General features: G+C 56.6%; 2 protein-coding genes across 9 annotated transcripts in view; both read left to right on the forward strand.

Moving 5' to 3' along the window:
• The window catches only part of GPRC5C (G protein-coupled receptor class C group 5 member C), a 17,267-nt gene extending 9,171 nt beyond the window's left edge, over nucleotides 1-8,096 (forward strand). For 2 of the 3 annotated variants that reach the window (XM_049637724.1, XM_049637723.1), the window contains exons 3-4: nucleotides 1,001-1,095; nucleotides 3,602-4,094. In XM_049637724.1, coding sequence (XP_049493681.1) covers nucleotides 1,001-1,095; nucleotides 3,602-3,781 — 275 coding nt within the window. In that variant the 3' untranslated portion in view covers nucleotides 3,782-4,094. Of the gene's footprint in view, nucleotides 1-1,000; nucleotides 1,096-3,601; nucleotides 4,095-5,684; nucleotides 6,142-7,300 lie in introns of those variants that run through there. The other variant, XM_049637722.1, reaches the window with a different exon arrangement.
• Nucleotides 8,097-13,420: 5,324 nt separating this feature from the next.
• Nucleotides 13,421-18,904, forward strand: part of CD300A (CD300a molecule) — a 50,716-nt gene continuing 45,232 nt past the window's right edge. For 3 of the 6 annotated variants that reach the window (XM_049637739.1, XM_049637740.1, XM_049637742.1), the window contains exon 1: nucleotides 13,423-13,672. The gene's annotated coding sequence lies outside the window, so the exon portion shown is untranslated. Of the gene's footprint in view, nucleotides 13,673-18,904 lie in introns of all 6 variants that reach the window. The other 3 variants (XM_049637745.1, XM_049637746.1, XM_049637744.1) reach the window with 3 other exon arrangements.

Genomic DNA, 18,904 nt, shown 5'->3' on the forward strand with positions numbered 1-18,904 from the left:
GGGGCTTGTGTGCACACTTGGGCAGGACCTTCCCTGCCCACCTCTGCTGCCTGGCCCAGAAGCCCCAGCAGTACTCAGCCTTTGTCCTCTCAAGGCGAACACTTCTGGGGCTGTGAGGGTTTTTCTTTTTCTTTCTTTCTTTTTTTTTTCTAAATGGAAAAATCAATGGAACCGACCCAGCACTTAGGAAGCCAGCCCTGTATAGTTGTGGTCCCTCAGAGCCGCGGGCCATCAGTCTGCAGGAGACAGACAGCCGCCCGCCTCTCCTTGAGGCACAGCCTGCTCTCGGGCCCCAGGGGTTGGTCAGCAGCTTTCCTCCGACACCCTGGGAACCCCAGCAGGGGAGAACAGATCGGGATGCCAGCTGGGCCAAGGCCTGGGGAGGTATTCCTGGAACTGAAAATCATTCTGGAAACTTGCCAGCGTGCCACAGGACGGGAGGTACACTCAGTCCTCCTGGTGGGGCTCTGGGCCGTGGGGTCCTGGAGGGTCAGCATCCAGTTCTGCTTTGTGACGACGTGAGGAGTCTCAGGCTGTGGGGTCTCTGCTGTGCCTACCCTAGTGTCTAGCAGCTGGCCTGCAGTGATAGAGGCCAGCGCTGGAGCCTGGCCATCTTGGAAGGCGGCCGAACGAAGGCCCATGTGCCCCTCTTGGCCTCTGGCCCCGCAGGGCGGATGGGGATGTGGAGGTTGCTGACAGGAGCAGTTTTCTTTGCTGAAGTGGGGGGAGGGGGTGGTCCTCACACGGCAGGGAGGCCTGAGGGGAAGGCAGGCAACATCCTGCTTGCCTTGATTCCCGACAGAGGCATGCTGGGCTCTTGAGGGGCCCCCACACCTGCAGCCTTACCTCCAAGCTGCCCAACCCCGGCCAGGCTTCCTCCCTGGGTTCGATGTCCTCCCTGGGCAGGTGAGACCCCCCCCCCCCCTTCCCTCTGTGTGCTCCCCTTGGGGAGCCCTGCCTGAGAGTCCAGCCTCCAAACGGCTCCTGTGTTTCTTCGCAGCTAAGAGACCGGTGTCCCCATACAGCGGGTACAATGGGCAGCTGCTGACCAGTGTGTACCAGCCCACCGAGATGGCCCTGATGCACAAAGGCCCGGTGAGTGGGGTCCCAGGGTCTCTGTGACCCTGCTGGGGTCACGGAGCCCAGCCTGAGCGGGCAGGTGCAGAGGCCGTGTGGCCAGCGCAGGGTGGGGTGGGGTATGGATGGAGAAGGCTGGCTTCTCCCTCTGATGCATCAGGCTCAGGGAACCAAGCGGGGCTCCTGATGCCCTTTTTCCGGAGTTGTATACACCGCCCTCAGCTTCACCGCAGTGGGACCTGCCCTGTGTCATGGAGCGTCGCACGGTGACTGGGGTCCCTTGCTGTGGAGAATGCAGAATAGGCCCTCTTTGAGCTGGTGGAGGTGCCAGCTTTACCCTAAGCAGCTTAGGGAAGGACAGAGGAAGGTCTCAGCCAGGTAGGTAGGTAGGTGTCATTCTTTGGTGCCCCCAAAGGCACAGAGGACCCCAAAGCAGATCCAGGTTAGTATTAACTCCTCGACCACAGCTGTCCCAAGAGGGCCCAGGCTCCCTTCCCCCCACAGGCAGGAGAAGGCAGCTCTCAACCTCACCCCCCCACCCCCCAACAGTGGGTTCTGGAAACCAGATGCTCCATTAGCCAGCGGGGGGTGGGAACAGGAAGACAGGGGTTTAGATTTTCACTCACTCCATATATGTTCCTTCTCCCGGGCTGGCAGTCACTGTGGGGAGAGGTCAGTGACCCGCCTTGGCAGGATGCTGGGAACCGGAAACGAGGGAGGTCAGCGGGGTGGTGTTCTCATCCCGCCCCCCTTCCCTGCCGTGAGCCCCTGGGGTGGGGGGCAGGGTGCAGTGAACATCTGAAACTTACAGTCCCAGACCCTTCCTTCTCCCGAAGCTGAACCTGTGAACCTGCAGCCGGGCACTGGGAGGGGAGGGAGTCTCTGAAGGACATCGAGTTTGCTGGTTACAGCCTCCGAGGCTGTGGAACCCCTCCCTCTCCCCCACCCCTGGATCCTTCCTTCAGCGGATGCCCCAGCCTTGCCACCCTTCACTCACCTGTGCACCTGAGTCCTGCTTCCCTGAGTTGCGGGTAGGATCTGGACGGACAGGGATATTTTCTCTGATGTGGTGATTCTCAAAACGTGGTCTCCAGATTCCTCAACCCCCCCCCGCCTCCCGCCCCCAGCATTACCATCACCGGGGAACTTGCTATAAATGCAAACTGGATGGGGCTGGTGGTTAGCATCTCTTCAGTGGTATCATCTTGATAACTTGGAATCTGCCACATGGGGAGTACCCGCCCACAGAAATCAGTGGAACGTTCCCTCCCTCCTCACCCCAGGTAAACATTTACCAGGCCACCACTGGGTTGGATCCTGACTAGGTGTTGGCTGTGGCTTAACAAACTGCCCAGGTGATTCTGTTGCACACCCAGGTTGGAGAACCACCCATCTAGATGTCCCTGGAGCTAGATGTCCCCCCAGGGGAGCTGGGGGTTGCAAACCAGCAGGAGGAGCACCTGGGGCCCGAACCTGGGTGCAAACGAGTGGAAGGACCAGCCGGTTCTGATGAGACAGAAGGCGGCTTGGGACCCTGAAGCGGCAGGGGTTTCGTGATGGGTCTTTCTGTAACGATAAGGCAGGTGGGGCAAGGAGTTCACCTTCCCTCCAGGGTGAGAGCTGGGCCGGGTGCCTCTGGGCCCTTCTCACCCCACAGTTGTCTCCCCCCCCACAGGAATAGGGTCATCACAGCTCTAGCCAGGTTCCGGGCAGAGAATTTGTTGTGTGTGTGTGTGTGTGTGTGTGTGTGTGTGGTTTTTTGTTTTTGTTTTGCTTTTTTGTTCTTCAGTTTATTCTGAGAGAGAAAGAGAGAGAGATGCGGGAGGTGCAGAGAGAGGGAGAGAATCCCAAGCAGGCTCTGTGCCAACAGTGCAGAGCCCGATGTGGGGCTCGAACTCACGAATCCGAAGATCCTGAAGATCCTGATCTGAGCTGAAACCCAGAGTCAGACGCTTTCACCGACTGAGCCTCCCAGGCGCCCCGAGAATTTGGGTTTTAAGTCTCCACATCTGACTAGCCGGCCCAGGCTTCAAGATGAGAAACGTGGGCTATCCGAAGGCCGTCCTCGGCCAGGCAGACAGCAGCTATGACTGCCAGGCGGTGTAGTGCCATTTGGAGGCCTCCGGGAAGAGTCTGGGGAGACGGGCGCCTGGGAGCGTTACCAGGCAGGCAGTTGCACTCAGTATGTGGTTCACCCTCCACTGGGCCCCAGGATTTCCCTAAGGCATTGGGAGCAGGAGGGAGGGGGCTTGAGCAAAGGGTCCTTCGGAGAATAATAGTGAAGCCCCAGGACCGTCTGAGGTGACAGGCGCCTCCTCTGTGTCTAGAGGCCTGGAGCTCTGCAGGGTGAGGCTTGAGGTCAGAAGCCAGCCCCTCCGCTTCCAGAAGTGGGGACACTGCTGGGGGAGGCGGTGGGGGGGAGCAGGGAGGGGGCAGCTGGCAGGCACGGCCCCGCAGGAAGCAGAGTGTTTGTGCGTCCGCCCTGGCGGAACCTGGCTGTGAGACCTCCTGTCCTTCCTTCCAGTCTGAAGGAGCTTACGACGTCATCCTCCCACGAGCCACCGCCAACAGCCAGGTGATGGGCAGTGCCAATTCCACCCTGAGGGCCGAAGACATGTATGCGGCCCAGAGCCACCAGGGAGCCACATCGCCGAAAGACGGCAAGAACTCCCAGGTCTTTAGAAACCCCTACGTGTGGGACTGAGTCGGCGGCCAGGAGAAGGCAGGCAGATTTGGGGAGGGCCCTGCGGGGACCTGGCCCTGGAGAAGAGCCCACTGCTCTCCTACTTCCCTGACCCCTCAGTGGCTCCGGGCAACTGTGCCCCAGAGCCAGGAAAGCCCTCCCTGTCTGCCAGTGTTTGGGCGGGGGCAGGGGGGGGGTGTCCCAGGGCCCCCCACTCCCCCCCCCGACTCCTCGGTGTTTGTGGAGTTGAGAAGCTCACCTTAGCTTCATGCTCCAGCCAGATAGTGTTCTTCTTGGGGGTGGTGGCCAGTCAGTGCCAATACTTTCTGGAATCTTCCAAGAGATTCCTGCAACCTCGAGAGGTTTCTCAGGAGCGTCTGTCCTGGGTCTTGCTCCTCTGTGAGGAGCAAGGGTGCCTAATAAACACGTTTTTGCTTTATTAGCCCTTCCTCTGGGAATGTCGTTTCTGACCTGGGCTCTTGGTCACCGAATGGGCCTCCTCCTTTTACGGGCTGTGGGTGGTTCCTCTTTCTCCCTCCAAATCCAGTTTGTGTGAAAGCTGCTGCCGATGTTTCCTTCCATGCAAGCAAGTAGCTGACGCCTGTACCCAGGGAAGGAGTCTGCAGCTGAGCCTGGGTAACCCTGCAATTAGAACGAATTTGGGGCCCAGCTCCTGTGTGGGGTCTAGTCCAGCTCTGGGTTTATCTGAAATCAGGCAGTTTTCCTCCAGGACCCCCTCCACCTGCCATACGTGAGGCCAGAGCAGGGAAGGCAGGGGCCCGCCATCAGGCAGCTCTGTGGGTAAGGTGTGGGTAAGGGAAGCTAGGCCGACTTCAGACCCTCTTCGGGGCAATGGCCGTCAAGATCCTTTAGGGGACGAGGCGGAGAATCGTCGCCTCGTGCCATTAGAGCACACTGTGCACTGGGACTTGTTTACAAAGTGGGTTTCCAAAGGTGGAAAGGGTCGGCCGGTTCTGGTTGGTTTCATCCCTGGGCAGTTATTAACATGTTCACTTGCTCAGTCCTTTACTGTAAACACAGCCTTTCCACATCAGCTCATTTTATTTTTTATTTAAAAAAAAAAAAAAATGTTTTTTAGCGTCTATTCACTTTTGAGAGAGAGAGAGAGACAGAGCGCGAGCTGGGGAGGGGCAGAGAGAGAGGGAGACACAGAATCCCAAGCAGGCTCCAGGCTCCGAGCTGTCAGCACAGAGCCCGATGGGGGGCTTGAACCCACAAACCGCGAGATCTTGACCTGAGCCGAAGTCAGATGCTTAACCGACTGAGCCACCCAGGTGCCCCCACATCAGGTCATTTTAAACCTCGTAGCTGTCCAGAAAGATGGACAGGACAGTATTCTGTCCTCTTTGTGGAGTCAGCATCCCAGAATCGTGCCATTGTAGGGTTGGACAGGGCCTTAGAGGCAAGTTAGGGGTTTCGAGGTCCTGGGCCCTCTCACAGGTAAATAGACTGAGCCAGAGAGGCCACACAGCCTCTAGAAGTGGCCACCCCAAGACCAGCCAGGTTGTCTTTGAGACCCATCTTCCTAGGCCTACCCTGGGATGGCCAGTAGGCCCCAGTGGCCGGGGCCTGGATGAGCGCAGAGCTTTGACCCTTGAACACCGGCTCAGGGCTTTGCAAAGGGGCTGCCAAACCCGCCCCTCCCAAGCTTGGGAATGTTTCTCCCCAGCTGGTCAGAAGCTATTTTCTGACACCGGTTGCAGGGAAAAAACAAATGTCTCTATTGGAAGGGAGAGAAAGGTTGCCGGAAGAAAAACAAACTTCTCCCAGAGTTTCCCTTCTATGTCAGATTGCACCAGCCCCCCCCCGGGGCCTCAGACACTTTTTTTAGTAAAAGTCAGTGCTTGGGCCCCGAGCGGTAGGGGGGGTCCCCTTTGACTCTTGTTCTTTCTGGTTGCTTTAGGCTCAGTCCCCGCAAAATAAAACAAGATGGTAGAAGCCCTCCTCCCTGAACCACACGCCGTCCTGATGTCCTCAGGCCTCTGTCCAGGCTGGGCAGGGCCCAGCACCTCTCCCGCCCTTGTCATTGGAGCTGGGAGGGACCGGAGGCCACCACCCTGAAGCAGTGGACTGAGTGGGTACCTGTGAAGCCCCGAGGTGTGTGGCTGGGGCCCCAGGGCCAGCCCAGCCTTTCCTGGTCCCCAAGTGACTGAGGCCACAAGGATCTGCAGAACTGCTAGGCCTGCCTCCGTCCCCCGTCAACGCCCTTCCCCCCCAGTCACAGCCCGTGTGCCCCCATGCTGTGGTTCTCCAGATGGCCATCCTCAGATGCCCTGTCTTCACGCCCTGGGCCTTCCGGCTGTTTTGGTGTCCAACATCAGCTTGCCCCGCCTGCGCCTGGGTGAATCTCCTCCGTGAGTGTTGGGAGCAGAGCCCTGGCAGAACTTGGCTCCCGTCTTTCTCATCAGGGCCTCCTGCCGCCACCTGGACCGCGGAAGGCCCCTGAGCTGGGACAGAGCTCAGCCCGAGGCCTACGTAGACACCGCTCCTCTTCGCGGCTTGTGGGTGCTGGGTCTCAGCCCCTTTGGTGCTTCCCTCACGTGCCCCTTTACGCCACAGCCCCATGCCTTCCCCACCTGCAACCGACCGGGGTGCATCGAGACACAAGGTGGGGTCTGGGGCCCCATTCTCAGGGGCCGGTTGAGAGTCCCAGGCCACGTGGGTTGGGGTCTCCACTGCTCACAGAACTGGGACTTGGCTGAGGTACACATCTCTGCTGGCAGTGTTCTCTCCCATGACATGCTCCAGAGGGTCCTGATGGCCACGGAGGGAATGGAGGGGGGGCATCCTTTAGGACCTGATGACGGTGGCACCGAGGACGGAGATGTGTGTACAGCTGGAGACTCGTGGGGACGAGGTCTTCTGACTTGGTCCTGCCCTCAGGTACCAGACAGAGCGGGCTGGTCTGAGGGGGCCTCCCCTGGCGCATGGCTGGAGCTCAGTGCTCAGCGCAAGAGTTGCCTCTGGGGGCCCAGGGTGAGGCAAAGAACCAGAGTAGGACCTGACCTTGCCCTGTAGTCCGCCCACAGCTCTCCAGCGCTACCCTCCTGCCCCTAAGCAGGCTGTGCCTTTGTTAACTGGAATATTTTTCCGGAGCTAAATTGGGCTAACAGGTCCTGCAGAGAGAGTAGCCATAGACTGTGTGTGACAGCACGTCCCCCCCCCCCCCCCCATTACCGATCCCTGTACTGGGTTACTTACCTCCATGAATGGTGCATTACGTCCCTCTGATGGAGGGGAAGGGGGAGCTCTGTGCACCTCAGGCTTCTCTTGATCTAGGTTAGCGGCCCCAAGATCCCTCACAGTGAATAAAGGCACCGTCTTTGCTTTTCAACGTGATAGTCTCCTGTGAGTCCTGGCCCCGCCAGGCAGTCCCGAAGAGCAGCCTGTGGTGAATGTGGGTTTGTTCATAGCCTGAGTCCTCCAGGGATCCATGCGTAGGCTTGGGAAGATGGGCTCCTGAAAGATACAGGCTACCCTGGCTTAGTTAGGGACACCCAGTGGCTCTGCTCCCTCCAGTCCTTGGCCAACTGGAGACAATAGGTGTGTTTTTAGGAGGAAGGTGCCTTCCCCCAAGTGGTCCAGCTACATCACAAACGAGCCTGGAATGGAAAAAAACTAGAAGAGTCTAGAACCTGTTGCCGGTGACATCAGACCTTGGTAAATTTCACACCGACCAGCCACTCAGCTGGAAGCAGAGTAGTTTGGACCCTCACTGCTCAGAATCAGATGACTTCATCCTCTGTGAGGAATTATAACCACAGAAACCCGGTGTGTTCGTTGAGAATTTTTCTGGGATTTCATAATACATATTTGTAACCTAGTCTCTTTGCCTTCTAGACCAATCGAGGCTGTTTGATTCCAACGAACTTTCTCTTGGTTAGGGATTTATTCTAAGGGAGGAAACTGAGCCTCCCAAAACAGCCAAAATGCGTGGCCCCGCCCGCACCCCCACAAGGTCTGGGAATGTAGGGATGGGGCGACAGAGGAGGACAGCCCCTCTCATAGTCCTGGGGCAGCCTGGTATGCTGGAGGCCATCACTGAAATACAAGAGCTCCTGGGAAGTCAGACAGGGCCAGGGGATGATCAGTACCTCCCCTGAGAACCTGCCAAGGGCCGTGCCCGGCACACTGCAGTTTTGGTTCCCTGTAATGGTTTACACCTCACAGAAGAGCAAGAAACAAACAGGCTAAGTGACTTGCCTGGGGTCATGTCCTCCAACCCGTTCTCACCAAACCTAGCCCTTTTCTCTAGCTCCATGGGGTCTGCAGAGATCAGACTCAAGTTCAAGTGACCAGATTTTGTTTCCGGTCTGCCTGCCGTGTGCCTCCTGGGCCCTCCCGGAAGCTGCAGCCCCCGCTTCACAGCAGCCACATGAATTATTTAGTACCTGCGCCTGGCAGGGTAATGTTCTGACCTCACCCTCGCCCTTGGGTTGAGGGCGCGGCTCTGACCTTCCTCTCACTGAAAAAGGGATACTAACGGGTGGAGGCTGGGGTGCTGGACCCCTCTGTGGGGTGCGGGTGAATGAAAGAGGTCCGGGGAAGGAAATGAGGACCAGAAACCAACTGCCCTGTCAGCCAGAAGCAGTTCCGCAAAGAGAGCGTGACCCAGGTATCAGACAGCTGTGGGTTTGGATCCCATTGCTTGCTTAACTAGCTGTGTGACCTTGGGCAGCTCCGTTTGCTCACGTGTAAAACGGAAGTACTAATACCCCGAGTTGGTTTTTAGTGTTCTAGCTCCTCAAGTTCATTCTGTGAAAGTCACAGCCAAGGCAGAGCTTCCAGGAGCTAGCCGTCTAGTGTTTTCTGCCTAGACACAATGGTTTCTAGGCCAGATTTCGCTGAATGCTGTCCTCCAGAGGGTCCACCTTCCCTTTTCTCTGCCGTCCCCCAAAGGTCCCAGGGAGGTTGGGGTAGCGGGTTGCTTGGATTGGAGGGGGATGCTAAGGAGAGGGACAGACCTCCCCTGGCAGTGGTTGACAATCCAGGTTTTCAGAGGGTCACCTGGGTCACCGGAAGTCAAGAAACCACGCTGAAGAGGGGGGATTGAACTGCTTTCAGTCCACAGCAAATGTTTACCGAGCTCCAACTCTGGGGACTCACAGCCTAACTCCTCCTTTGCCAAGTCAGACGCGAGGGCTGAAGTGGATGTGGTGGCAGCGGGGTCCCTCCTGGATCCGTACCGGTCGGTCGGCCTTAGGCAGGTGGATCACGCTTCCACCAGCGGCCGCTCCCCGCCCCCCAACACGGCTCCACGCTCCTCAGGTGGGACCTGGTTCTTACTGGCTCCTCTGACTCTGCCTCACTTTCCTCATCTGTAAAATGGACCCCGAGCCTCCAGCTCTGCTTAAGCCGTGGAGGTGAGGCCCCCGGCAGTTTGAGAGGTGACCCCAAAGCACACGCTGTGCTGAGGGGGCGCCCTCGCGTCCTCAAGGTCTGGCGCAGAACTGGGTGCACGCAGGACTGTCCCTGGAACAGAGATGCGGGGGCCCGAATCCCAGTGGCTTTCCGCTCGGTCCCCAGGCCCCTTCAAGCCACGGCCGGGGGCGCCCGATTCCGACCCGGCCGCCCAGAGTGAGCACGAAGGCTTCAGCATCCGGCGGGGCCGGGGGCCTGCGAAGGTTTTAGGGAGCCGTCAGCCGAGCGCTCCCGCCGCGGCCCTGCCCTCCGGGGCTCCAGGCGGAAGGCGCCGGCTCCCGAACGCAGTCGGCCGCCGCCGCCACCGCACCCAACCCACCTGGCGTGCTGGGACGTGGGGGTGGGGACCGACTCGGGGCTCTGACGTCACTCTCGCGGGGGCCGCCCCCAGCCAACCCCAGGCCGCCTCCCGCGCCCCGCCCCGACCTCCCTGCAACCCGATCCCCCTCCGCCGGGACGAGCCGGCCCCGACCGGCTGGCTCCGCTTCCACCGCCAGCTGGGAGTGGGCGGTAGCGTGGCCCCTCCCCAGCCCGGGGGCCTGGCCCAGACCCTCTGCTTCCGCTCAGTCTCCCCTCCCGTGATTGCAGTCCTTTGTGACTTTTTTCCTGTGCCCTCCCGGTCTGTTCGGCCCCAGACGCAGGCCAATACCTGTCGCGGTCATCCCGGTGTCTCTGGGCCCTGAATGAAGCCGGGGCCCAGGCAAGTAGGTCTTTGTCCCCACGAGGCGGAATCCCTTCCGGGAGGAGCGCTGGGCTCATTACCTTTGCATTGCGGGGTGCGATGGGGCCCCGCGCACGGGGAGCACCATCGCGGCCTCGGGGCTGCCTCCAGAACAGAGTTTCTGAGCCTCAAACCACTGACATTGGGCCCGGATCGTTCTTTGTGGTGGGTGCTGCCATTAGCATTGTAGGATGCTAGCATCCCTGGCCTCTACCTGCCAGATACTCAGTATCATCACCATCCCCCTAGTTGTGACAACCAAAAATATCCCCAGACATCGCCCAGTGTCACCTGGGGGCACACTGGCTTGGGTTGAGAAACACTCCCCTGGGGTATTACAGTGGCCGTGGAACCTGCTGCCCACAGAGCAGGGGGTCCTGAGCCGGGACTTCTGCCAGCGGGGTCTCTGGGACAGCATTCCTGGATCCCCTTCTTCACGAGGGTTTACAGATGCCTGTGGCCAACCTAGGGACTGTGACCGCTGGCCTGACAGCATTTGGGCAGCATGGTGACCAGCCTGCTCCTCTCGCTGTGCAAACACCTTCTGGCCCCTGCCCTGATGTGAGTGCTGGCGGAGACCAGGGACAGAGAAACTCGGTGAACTCGGTGTTCCTCTGTAGCAGCCGGTAGTTGGGCACCAGAAAGAGACAGGGTGTGTCTGTGTCAGTCAGGCAGCCTCAGGGGTTGGTGGAGAGGAGGTGGGGGAGGGGACGCAGTGGGCTGAGGCCACCAACCGAGCCCAGGGGCTGTCAGGTCTGAGGGTTAAGGGAGCATCCTGGTCAGCTGGGGTTCAGATGTGGACTCTTGGGGGCCGACCAGATGTGGCAGGGCTCAGTCTCTCTTTCCACAGGGGAGGCAAAAACCAGGCTCTCTCTCTCTCTCTCTCTCTCTCTCTCTCTCACACACACACACACACACACACACGCACATACACGAGCATGCATGTGCACACACATGGAGGTTGGGGGGCCAGGTAGGGGAGCAGGGTTTTAAAGGACAGAAATAAATCAGTCCCAGCTGGAGAAGATTCGTTCTGTTCCTTAACCAGGGCTGTTTGGGGGTGGTCATCAAGATGGCCTCAACATCAAGATGTTGGCATCAGATTCCAGCAGCATCTGCCCCCCATCCCCCACGCAAAGTAGAGTTTCCAAAAGAATCCAATCCCGTACTTAGAGGGGAAGGTTTTAACAGTGGCCCCTCCTCATAGATATTCATATCTACCTGCATTTGCACAAAGAGTCAGGGGCGCCTGGGTGGCTCAGTCGGTTGAGTCCGACTCTTGGTTTCAGCTGACAGCGCGGAGCCTGCTTGGGATTCTGTCTCTCTGCCCCTCTCTCTGTCCCTCCCTTGCTCATGCTCTCTCTCAAAATAAATAAATAAACTTTAAAAACAAAACAGAGAGTCACAAGTCCCCATACCAGTGTAAAGTGGAGGGGGTGGGTCACCGGGGCTCGTGAAGGTCAGGAGAACTTTTGACTGTTTTCTTGCTCCCTCCTTCTATCCCTCCCTCCTTCCCCTTCCTCTTTCCTTCTCCATGAAAATAAATTGTGTATTTTTAAAAAAATTGATCTGAGAAAAGAAAAGGAACCCCAAGGTGAGCTCACCCTGTATCATTCCTCCCTCCCCGGACGTGACCCCACCCACTGGTATTGTCAGTGCTCACCCTTCACAACCGCCAGACCTCAGCCGTCCTTGGCCGCACCTCTCACGCCCCACCCTCCGAGAAAAATAGGCAGCTTTCACCCTGCCTCTGTTTTTTTTTTTTTTTTTTTTTTTTTTTCCAGAGCATTCTCCCCTTGGGAGGACTTTTGAGGAGGTTGTAGATGGAGGGCCCGGTAAGGCAGAGTGTGTTCATGGCATGTAGGTGCATGGGACCCCCGCCTCCACGCCCACTCCCCACCAACCTTGCTCAGTAGCTGCAGTTCTGAGGACACTGAGTTAGATTTGCAGAGAATACAGACGTGGGAATGACTTCTGACTCACTCATTCATTCGCTCATCAGTCCTTCCTCAATGTTTATTAAAGGCTGCTCCCTGCCATCACGCTCATGAACGTCAGGTCCCTCCTTGAACTCCAGCACACAATTCTCCCTCCTCCTCGGGGATCCGTGAACCCCACCTCCCGGGGCACTTCAGCCACACGCCTGCCCCGGGGATCTCTGGGAGGGGCTGTCCACCCTCTGCGTGAATTCTGCAGCTACTTTACTATCTCATCAGGTGCCGTCTTGTTCTCAGGCTGCGAGGACAAAGCCACACCCTGTGTGTGCAAGTATCTGGGTACCCATGTTGGGAGATGGGGGCTCACGTGGGAGAGGCTGTGTCTCAGATCCCAGTGTGGAGTGGAGGGGGCAGCCTGAGCTGGATGAGTGTCTCTCCCTTGGTCAGGGTCATGGAAGTTGGTGGGGGGGGGGGGGTCTGAGTCATCAGAATTTCCCTTCCCCTTAGGGACCAGTGAGCAGGGAACCTGGTGTATCTGTGCGGGCCATCTAACAAGGCATCACAGACCCAGTGGTTTACACAACAGAAATGTGTTCTGTCCTCTCGGTTCTGGAGTTTGGAGGTCCGAAATCAAGGTGTCAGCAGAGTTGGCTCCTTCCGAGGTTCCCCAAATGAAGGGTCCGTCCCGGCGTCTTTCCTGAGCTTACAGATGGCCATCTTGTCCCTGTGGCTCTTCATGTTATCTTTCCTCTATGTGTGTCTCTGTGTCCAAATGTCCCCTTTTTTTTTTTTTTTTAATTTTTTTTTTCAACGTTTTTTATTTATTTTTGGGACAGAGAGAGACAGAGCATGAACGGGGGAGGGGCAGAGAGAGAGGGAGACACAGAATCGGAAACAGGCTCCAGGCTCCGAGCCATCAGCCCAGAGCCCGACGCGGGGCTCGAACTCACGGACCGCGAGATCGTGACCTGGCTGAAGTCGGACGCTTAACCGACTGCGCCACCCAGGCGCCCCTCAAATGTCCCCTTTTTATAAGGACACCAGTCATACTGGATTAAGTCCTGCCCTAATGACCTCACTGTACCTTATTCCTGTAAAGACCCCCATCTCCAAATCAGGTCCCATTCTGAGGTACTAGGACTTCACCATAGGGAATGGGGTTGGGAGGGAATTCGGCCCCTAACAGCTGGGGTTCTTGGGCGAGGTGGGAAGGGGGTGGGCCTGTTGGCGCAGGCAGTAACCAAGGCCACTTGAGGAATGCAGAGGGCCCTGGGGAGAGGCCGTGGAGCGTATCATTCTTGGTTCTCTTGGGAGGACGATGGGGCACCCCCACACGGGGGCTGAGTCTCCCTGGCACCAGGTTGAGATTCTTCCCCACCCCTAGGAAAGCAGATGGCATTAATAAGCGGCGACAAGTATCTGTTGTCCATGGGCCAAGAACATTGAGATCCGTGTGCCCCCTTCCCAGATATGGGCTACAGATCTGGGTCAAGGGTGGGCGGGCAAGGAGCAAACGGGGAGAGTGAAGTCCCTCTGTTTAGACAGTGTGCTTTCTTGTCTTTCATGTTTCTATAAAAGCATCTGTCCCCCAGCATCCCAGATGAGGCAACAGAGCTGTGATTGGATGTCACCATGGGCCCACAGTCGTCCCCTAGGGAAGCCATAAAAGCCATGGGCACCTGCCCACCTCGGGGCACAGAGACACCGCTGCCTCAGCCACCCCCAGGAGTGAGCAGCACCAGCCCATCTGGGCCTAAGACCACCTGGGAGGAGGTTGGAGAATCCTGTCTTCCAAGGACACACGAGCCAGAGGTAACACCCAAATGCAGTGTCGTGTTCCCACTGGAGGGCAAGAGGGACAGCTAGTCCTCCTGACTGGTTTCTGGCTCATCGGGGTCCTCAAGGAAGTTCAGCCTTGCAGGGTGGGAGGGAGGTCCCCCACCCCGGCATTCCCGGGTACTGGACGCCAAGGAAATGCCTTTTCAGGTGGCCATCCTGCCTCGGCTGTCCCAACTATGACCAGGGAAGGTTTTCTGACCACCCTTTGGCCAGCCAGGAGCGGGGGACCTGGGGACAGAGTCAGGGCTTCTTGGAAGAATCTTGACACTAATCCTAGAAGTTCTGCGTTTTATCTTTGTTGTTGTTGTTGTTGTTTCTTCCCTGTGTTTTATCTTTCTGATGGTCATTCCTTTAGGACCTTCCTCCACGTGCAGATTTTAAATCTTGAAATCCTTAGAGAGGCCCTAACCTCGTCATCTCCACCTTCTCTCCTGGGCTTTACTTCTTCACTGGGGTCTCCCAGTCCCTCCTCCCAACGCACAGTCGGTGACAGGGGGAACTGCCAGGCTGTAAACCAGGATCCTGCTGGCCACAACCTCCCCCGTGACACAAAGGTGGCCTGAGCCATCCCATCCTGTGCTGGAACTATTCTTTTCTTTTTCTTTTAATTTTTAAAAAAAAGTTTAAAAAATTAATTGGTTTTGAAAGAGAGAGACAGAGAGAAAGCGCATGTAAGTGGGGGAGGGGCAGAGAGAGAGAGGGAGAGTGAGAATCCCAAGCAGGCTCCATGCTGCCAGCCCAGAGCCCAAGGTGGGGGGGGTGGGGGTGGAGGGAGCTCAAAGTCAAGAAACTACAAGATCATGACCTGAGCCAAAACCAAAAGTTGGAAGCTGAACTGACTGAGTCATTCAGACGCCCCTTCCTTCCTTCTTTCCTCCCTCCCTTCCTTCCTCCCTTCCTTCCTTCCTTCCTTCCTTCCTTCCTTCCTTCCTTCCTTCCTTCTCTCTCTTCCTTCCTCCCTCCCTCCCCTCCCTCCCTCCCCCTTTCTTTCTTTCTTTCTTTCTTTCTTTCTTTCTTTCTTTCTTTCTTTCCTTCTTTCTCTCCTTCTTTAAAAATTTCCCCTGAACTATTTGTAACACAGCTTTGAAAGGGTCTGGACTGCCACAACCATTAGATACTTTTCTGTTGCTCACACGATGCTTTAACAAATACTTCTGATGCTCAAGGATGTAGAGGCACAGTGAGTGCAGCAGGGAACTCTTCACCAGGACTCCAAGGCCCTCCTTCTGGATGGGACATGTCCCCGACCTCTTCCGGGAGCCAAGGGAAATCCAGAGGCTGTCTGGGGGAAGCTGTAGGGCTTCCTGTCTCTGTACCCTGCACACGTTCATGCCAGAGAGCTCTTTAAGTCCACTTGCACTGGCTTATGTCATTCAGCAAATATTATGGAGTTGGCTGGGAAGTGCAAGGCACAGTCCTGTCCTGTCCTGTCCTGTCCTAATCTAGCTTAGCCTATCCCCCGCCTCTGAGCACAAGTAGAATCCCAAGCATCCCAATTCTGCATGGTAGAGCTTCCTAATCTTGTTTGATTGTAGGTATCATCTTGGGCGGCTTGTTGAAATGACAGGTTTCCAGTCCCAGCCTTGGAGAATCTGGATGCAGGAGGTCTGAGATGAGCCCCAGAAATCTGTATTCCTAACTGGGACCCCAGTGGCTGTGACAGTTAACCAAGCCTGGGGCCCTGTGGTGGAAACCCAGATAAGCTATATACTGTCCCCACTCCTGACTCCCCTGAGGGTCCTGTGAAGGCTGCTTGGGAGCATTGGGACAGCTGGGTGACTGGCCCACAGGGCGGGGAAACTTGCAATCACCTGGTGGGGACTGCCTTGGGGGGCAGGGTGTGTGAGGTAGAAAGGGGAGGAGCCAGATGACCTAAGGCCTGTCGTCCCATGGACTGAGGCTCTCTTTGGGGTCAGGCTGGACATCCTTCTGGAATTTTCAAGGACTCTTCATCCTTCTCCCAGAATTCTTGGAGGACAGAAATCAAACGGGACTGACTGATGTGGGCAGGGTCACAGAGCTGGGATCCAGGACCCCCAGGCCACTTGTCTGCACTGTTTCTTGTGTCTGATAGAAGGGAGAGGCCCTTTCCCACCCTGGCCACTGGGATTTTTGCCTTGACTTGAGTATCATTTCTACCTTTTAAGGCAATCCTTTGTTTTCCTGTCTTTTCTTATGTGCTACCCACCAAACTCTGAACTCCCCAGAAAGGAGAATTATCATGGTTTTATCTTCTTGTCCCTATCTTCGGGACCAGCGCTTTGCACAATGTAGGTAGTCCTTAAGTAGCTGTCAAATAAACCAATGAACTGGGCATAGAGTGCCCTCTGGTGGGTTCAGAAGCATGGCAGTGTCTCAGATCTTGGCTGGAACAGTCAACCTGAAGGGACTTGTCCTAGCCCTCTGTAGAAGAGTGAGGACCAAGAAGCTGTTCTGTTGGCTTTGGATATTAAGGAAGAGGCACAGGCTGAGGCTCACTTCACTCCCCCCCCCACCCCCCTCCCCAACACAGCAGGATGATGATGATGTGATAAAGCCAGTGTAGACAGCAACCTCAAAACTTTATGGAGCGTGGATACTGGGGAGTAGTGCCATCATTGTCCCCGTCTTACATACAGGTGGACAAGCTGAGGCTCAGAGAGGTTAATAACTCAGCCAAGATCACACAGCTTGTCAGTGGCAGGACTGAGATTCAAAGTCAGGCCGTGAGACCCAGAGTCCCTGCTCGTCGTCACTGTCGGTCAGCATCCATTTACTTTCAGAGCCAACTCTGTGGGTCTGATCTTGCGGAAGGATTGGGGCTGGGACACCAGATCCCACAGCCTTGGGGCTTTGTTGTTATGTCGAGTTCCCTTGTGCAAACACCCTGTCTGTGGAGAGAGTTTTGGTGATCCAGGGGTTAGAGAGTGGCTCCCTGAAATCAAATGCACAGCTGATTTCTGAGTTACAACTCTGCTCCTGGGTGCATCCAGGGTTTGTCTTAAACTTCTTGCTCTCTTCTGCAGCATCCCACCTCCCACACCCTCCCTCTTCCTCAGCACGTGCGGGTGGTCCCAGGGCTCCACTCAAATCAACTGAGTCAGAACCTCAAGGTGCACCTGGGTGGGGAAAAGGGGAAGGAGATTGGAAAGGTGGCCCGGGCATGGGTATTTTTTTAAAAAGCTCCCCAGGCGAGTCTGATGTTCATCCACGGTTGAGAACCCCAGCTTTTGCATAAACCAATGCGGTCCGTAGGGCTGGAAAGCTGTCTCAGGATTACACCTCTTTCTGCTTCACTGACGGGCTCCCCAAGTGCTGTTTTTTCCACATCCCATCCCCTCCCTGCACAGACAGGCTCATGCACTCGGACCCCTGAAGCCACCCACCACAAAAGCCAAGCTTCCTATTTTCTAGAGCTGGAAACTCCGCAGCACTGAAGGTCTCATCTTGGGTCTCTTCCTCAACTGTGGCCAAAACACACATTCAGAAGGGAGTTCCTGTCAGCAGGGAGCCTTAGAGTACGTGGGCCTTGACCCCAGAGCTTTACGGTAGAGGGCAGGGAGGTTGATGCGTTCCGGCCTCTGCCTTCTCAGTCCCAGAGGTGAGGCTGCTGCCCTCCCCCACCTGCAGCCTCAGCCCTGCCCCCTTCTATAACCAGCCTGCTCAACCTAACAGGCAGCTGGGCAGTCCCAGGTGAACCTCAGCTGACCGTCTGGTTGGGCATCTGAGTGTCCCCTGGGTCTCACTAGCTGGGAACCAGGCACCCGAGAGACCCCAGAGCCTGAGTTCCAGCATCCGCCAGCCCTCCTGTGCGGCCTGGTCTGAGAGCTGGGCTCTCTGTCTGTTCCCTTCTCCATACTTCTCCCCCTCCTCCTTTCCCCTGTCCCTCCTCCACCACAGAGGGACCCCCTGCTTCTCAGAAGCCCCCCCACTTTCTTTCCAAGGGGCTGGAGCCTTCCCCTCGCTCCTGGTCTATTGGCTGGAGGATCTGGAAGGATCAATGCCACACGCCTGGATGTGTGTACGGAAACCTCTCCACTTCCTGGTTTGCAGAGATAGGAACAACGTTACCGTCCAGGAAAGCCGGCAGTTCAGACAACCACCCCTGGGTGGCGATAAGGGCTGCTCGGCCGCTCAGTTCTGAATTTACCTGGGTTCTAGGGAGAGCAACCTCCCTATTGGAAGCAGACTGCACTGCCTCTGGCCTGCTGGGACCCGCTGCCTGATTTGTGTTCCCTAGTTCCAGCCACCTTGGGAATTAGGACCAGGACTGTCGGACTTCCCTGGTCCAACAGCCTGCCTGCTCTAAGGCCAGGTTTGGCCATCGGACCTACCCCAGCCCTACTCTCTCCAGCCCGTGCTCACTCCCTACTCCACTACCTCATTCTCTAGGGCCCTCATGTGTCCCCAGGGGCCAACCAGAGATAGAACAGACAGGCAGGGCCGGACTGGGGTAGAGCCAAGGTGCAGCCAGTGGCGGGGCAGGGGGGTGGGGGGTGGGGGGGGGTGGGGAGGTGGGTGCAGTCAGGAGTGGAAGCATGGAAGGTGTCGGGATTCAGGGTGCAATGGAGCCGGATAGGAATGAGTTGGGCATACCAGAGGCCAGGCCAGGGCAGCGGACCTTGCCTTCAGCACTGCTGACAAGCGGCCCGGCCACTACTCCACGTGGTTCCTCGCTTCCTTGGGAGAGATAGAGACAACCACTCCCTCTTCTGGAAGTTTTTAGCTACTTTGGTACTTGATTCGTTGACAGCCTTCCCCGTTTCCTTTCACTTTACAGGAAGGAGGGAACCAGCTCTTTGAAATGCTAACATCTGATCAGCGCCAGGAAGGATCTGAGGGAGATTGGGGCAGATGAGGGAATAAAAAATCAAGAAGAAGGACATACACAGGTCAAGATGGGGGTGGGGAGGTGGTGGACAGAAGGCCTGTGGGCTCATAGCCACAACAGGCTTTAAATTTGTTTTTTAAAAATTTAGGTATCATGCTGTAACATTTACTCATTTTATATGTGTGCTTCAATAATTATTAGTAAATTTACAGTTGTATGACCATTACCAGAACCCAATTTTGTTAGAGCATTTCTTCAAACTTAGGATTGACATTATTCCTTTTTTTTTTTGGTAGGAAATTTATTGTCAAATTGGTTTCCATACAACACCCAGTGCTCATCCCAACAGGTGCCCTCCTCAATACCCATCACCCACCCACCCCTCCCTCCCAACC

Source organism: Panthera uncia, chromosome E1 (genome assembly GCF_023721935.1).
Source record: "Panthera uncia isolate 11264 chromosome E1, Puncia_PCG_1.0, whole genome shotgun sequence".
In the NCBI taxonomy this organism is placed as follows: domain Eukaryota; kingdom Metazoa; phylum Chordata; class Mammalia; order Carnivora; family Felidae; genus Panthera; species Panthera uncia.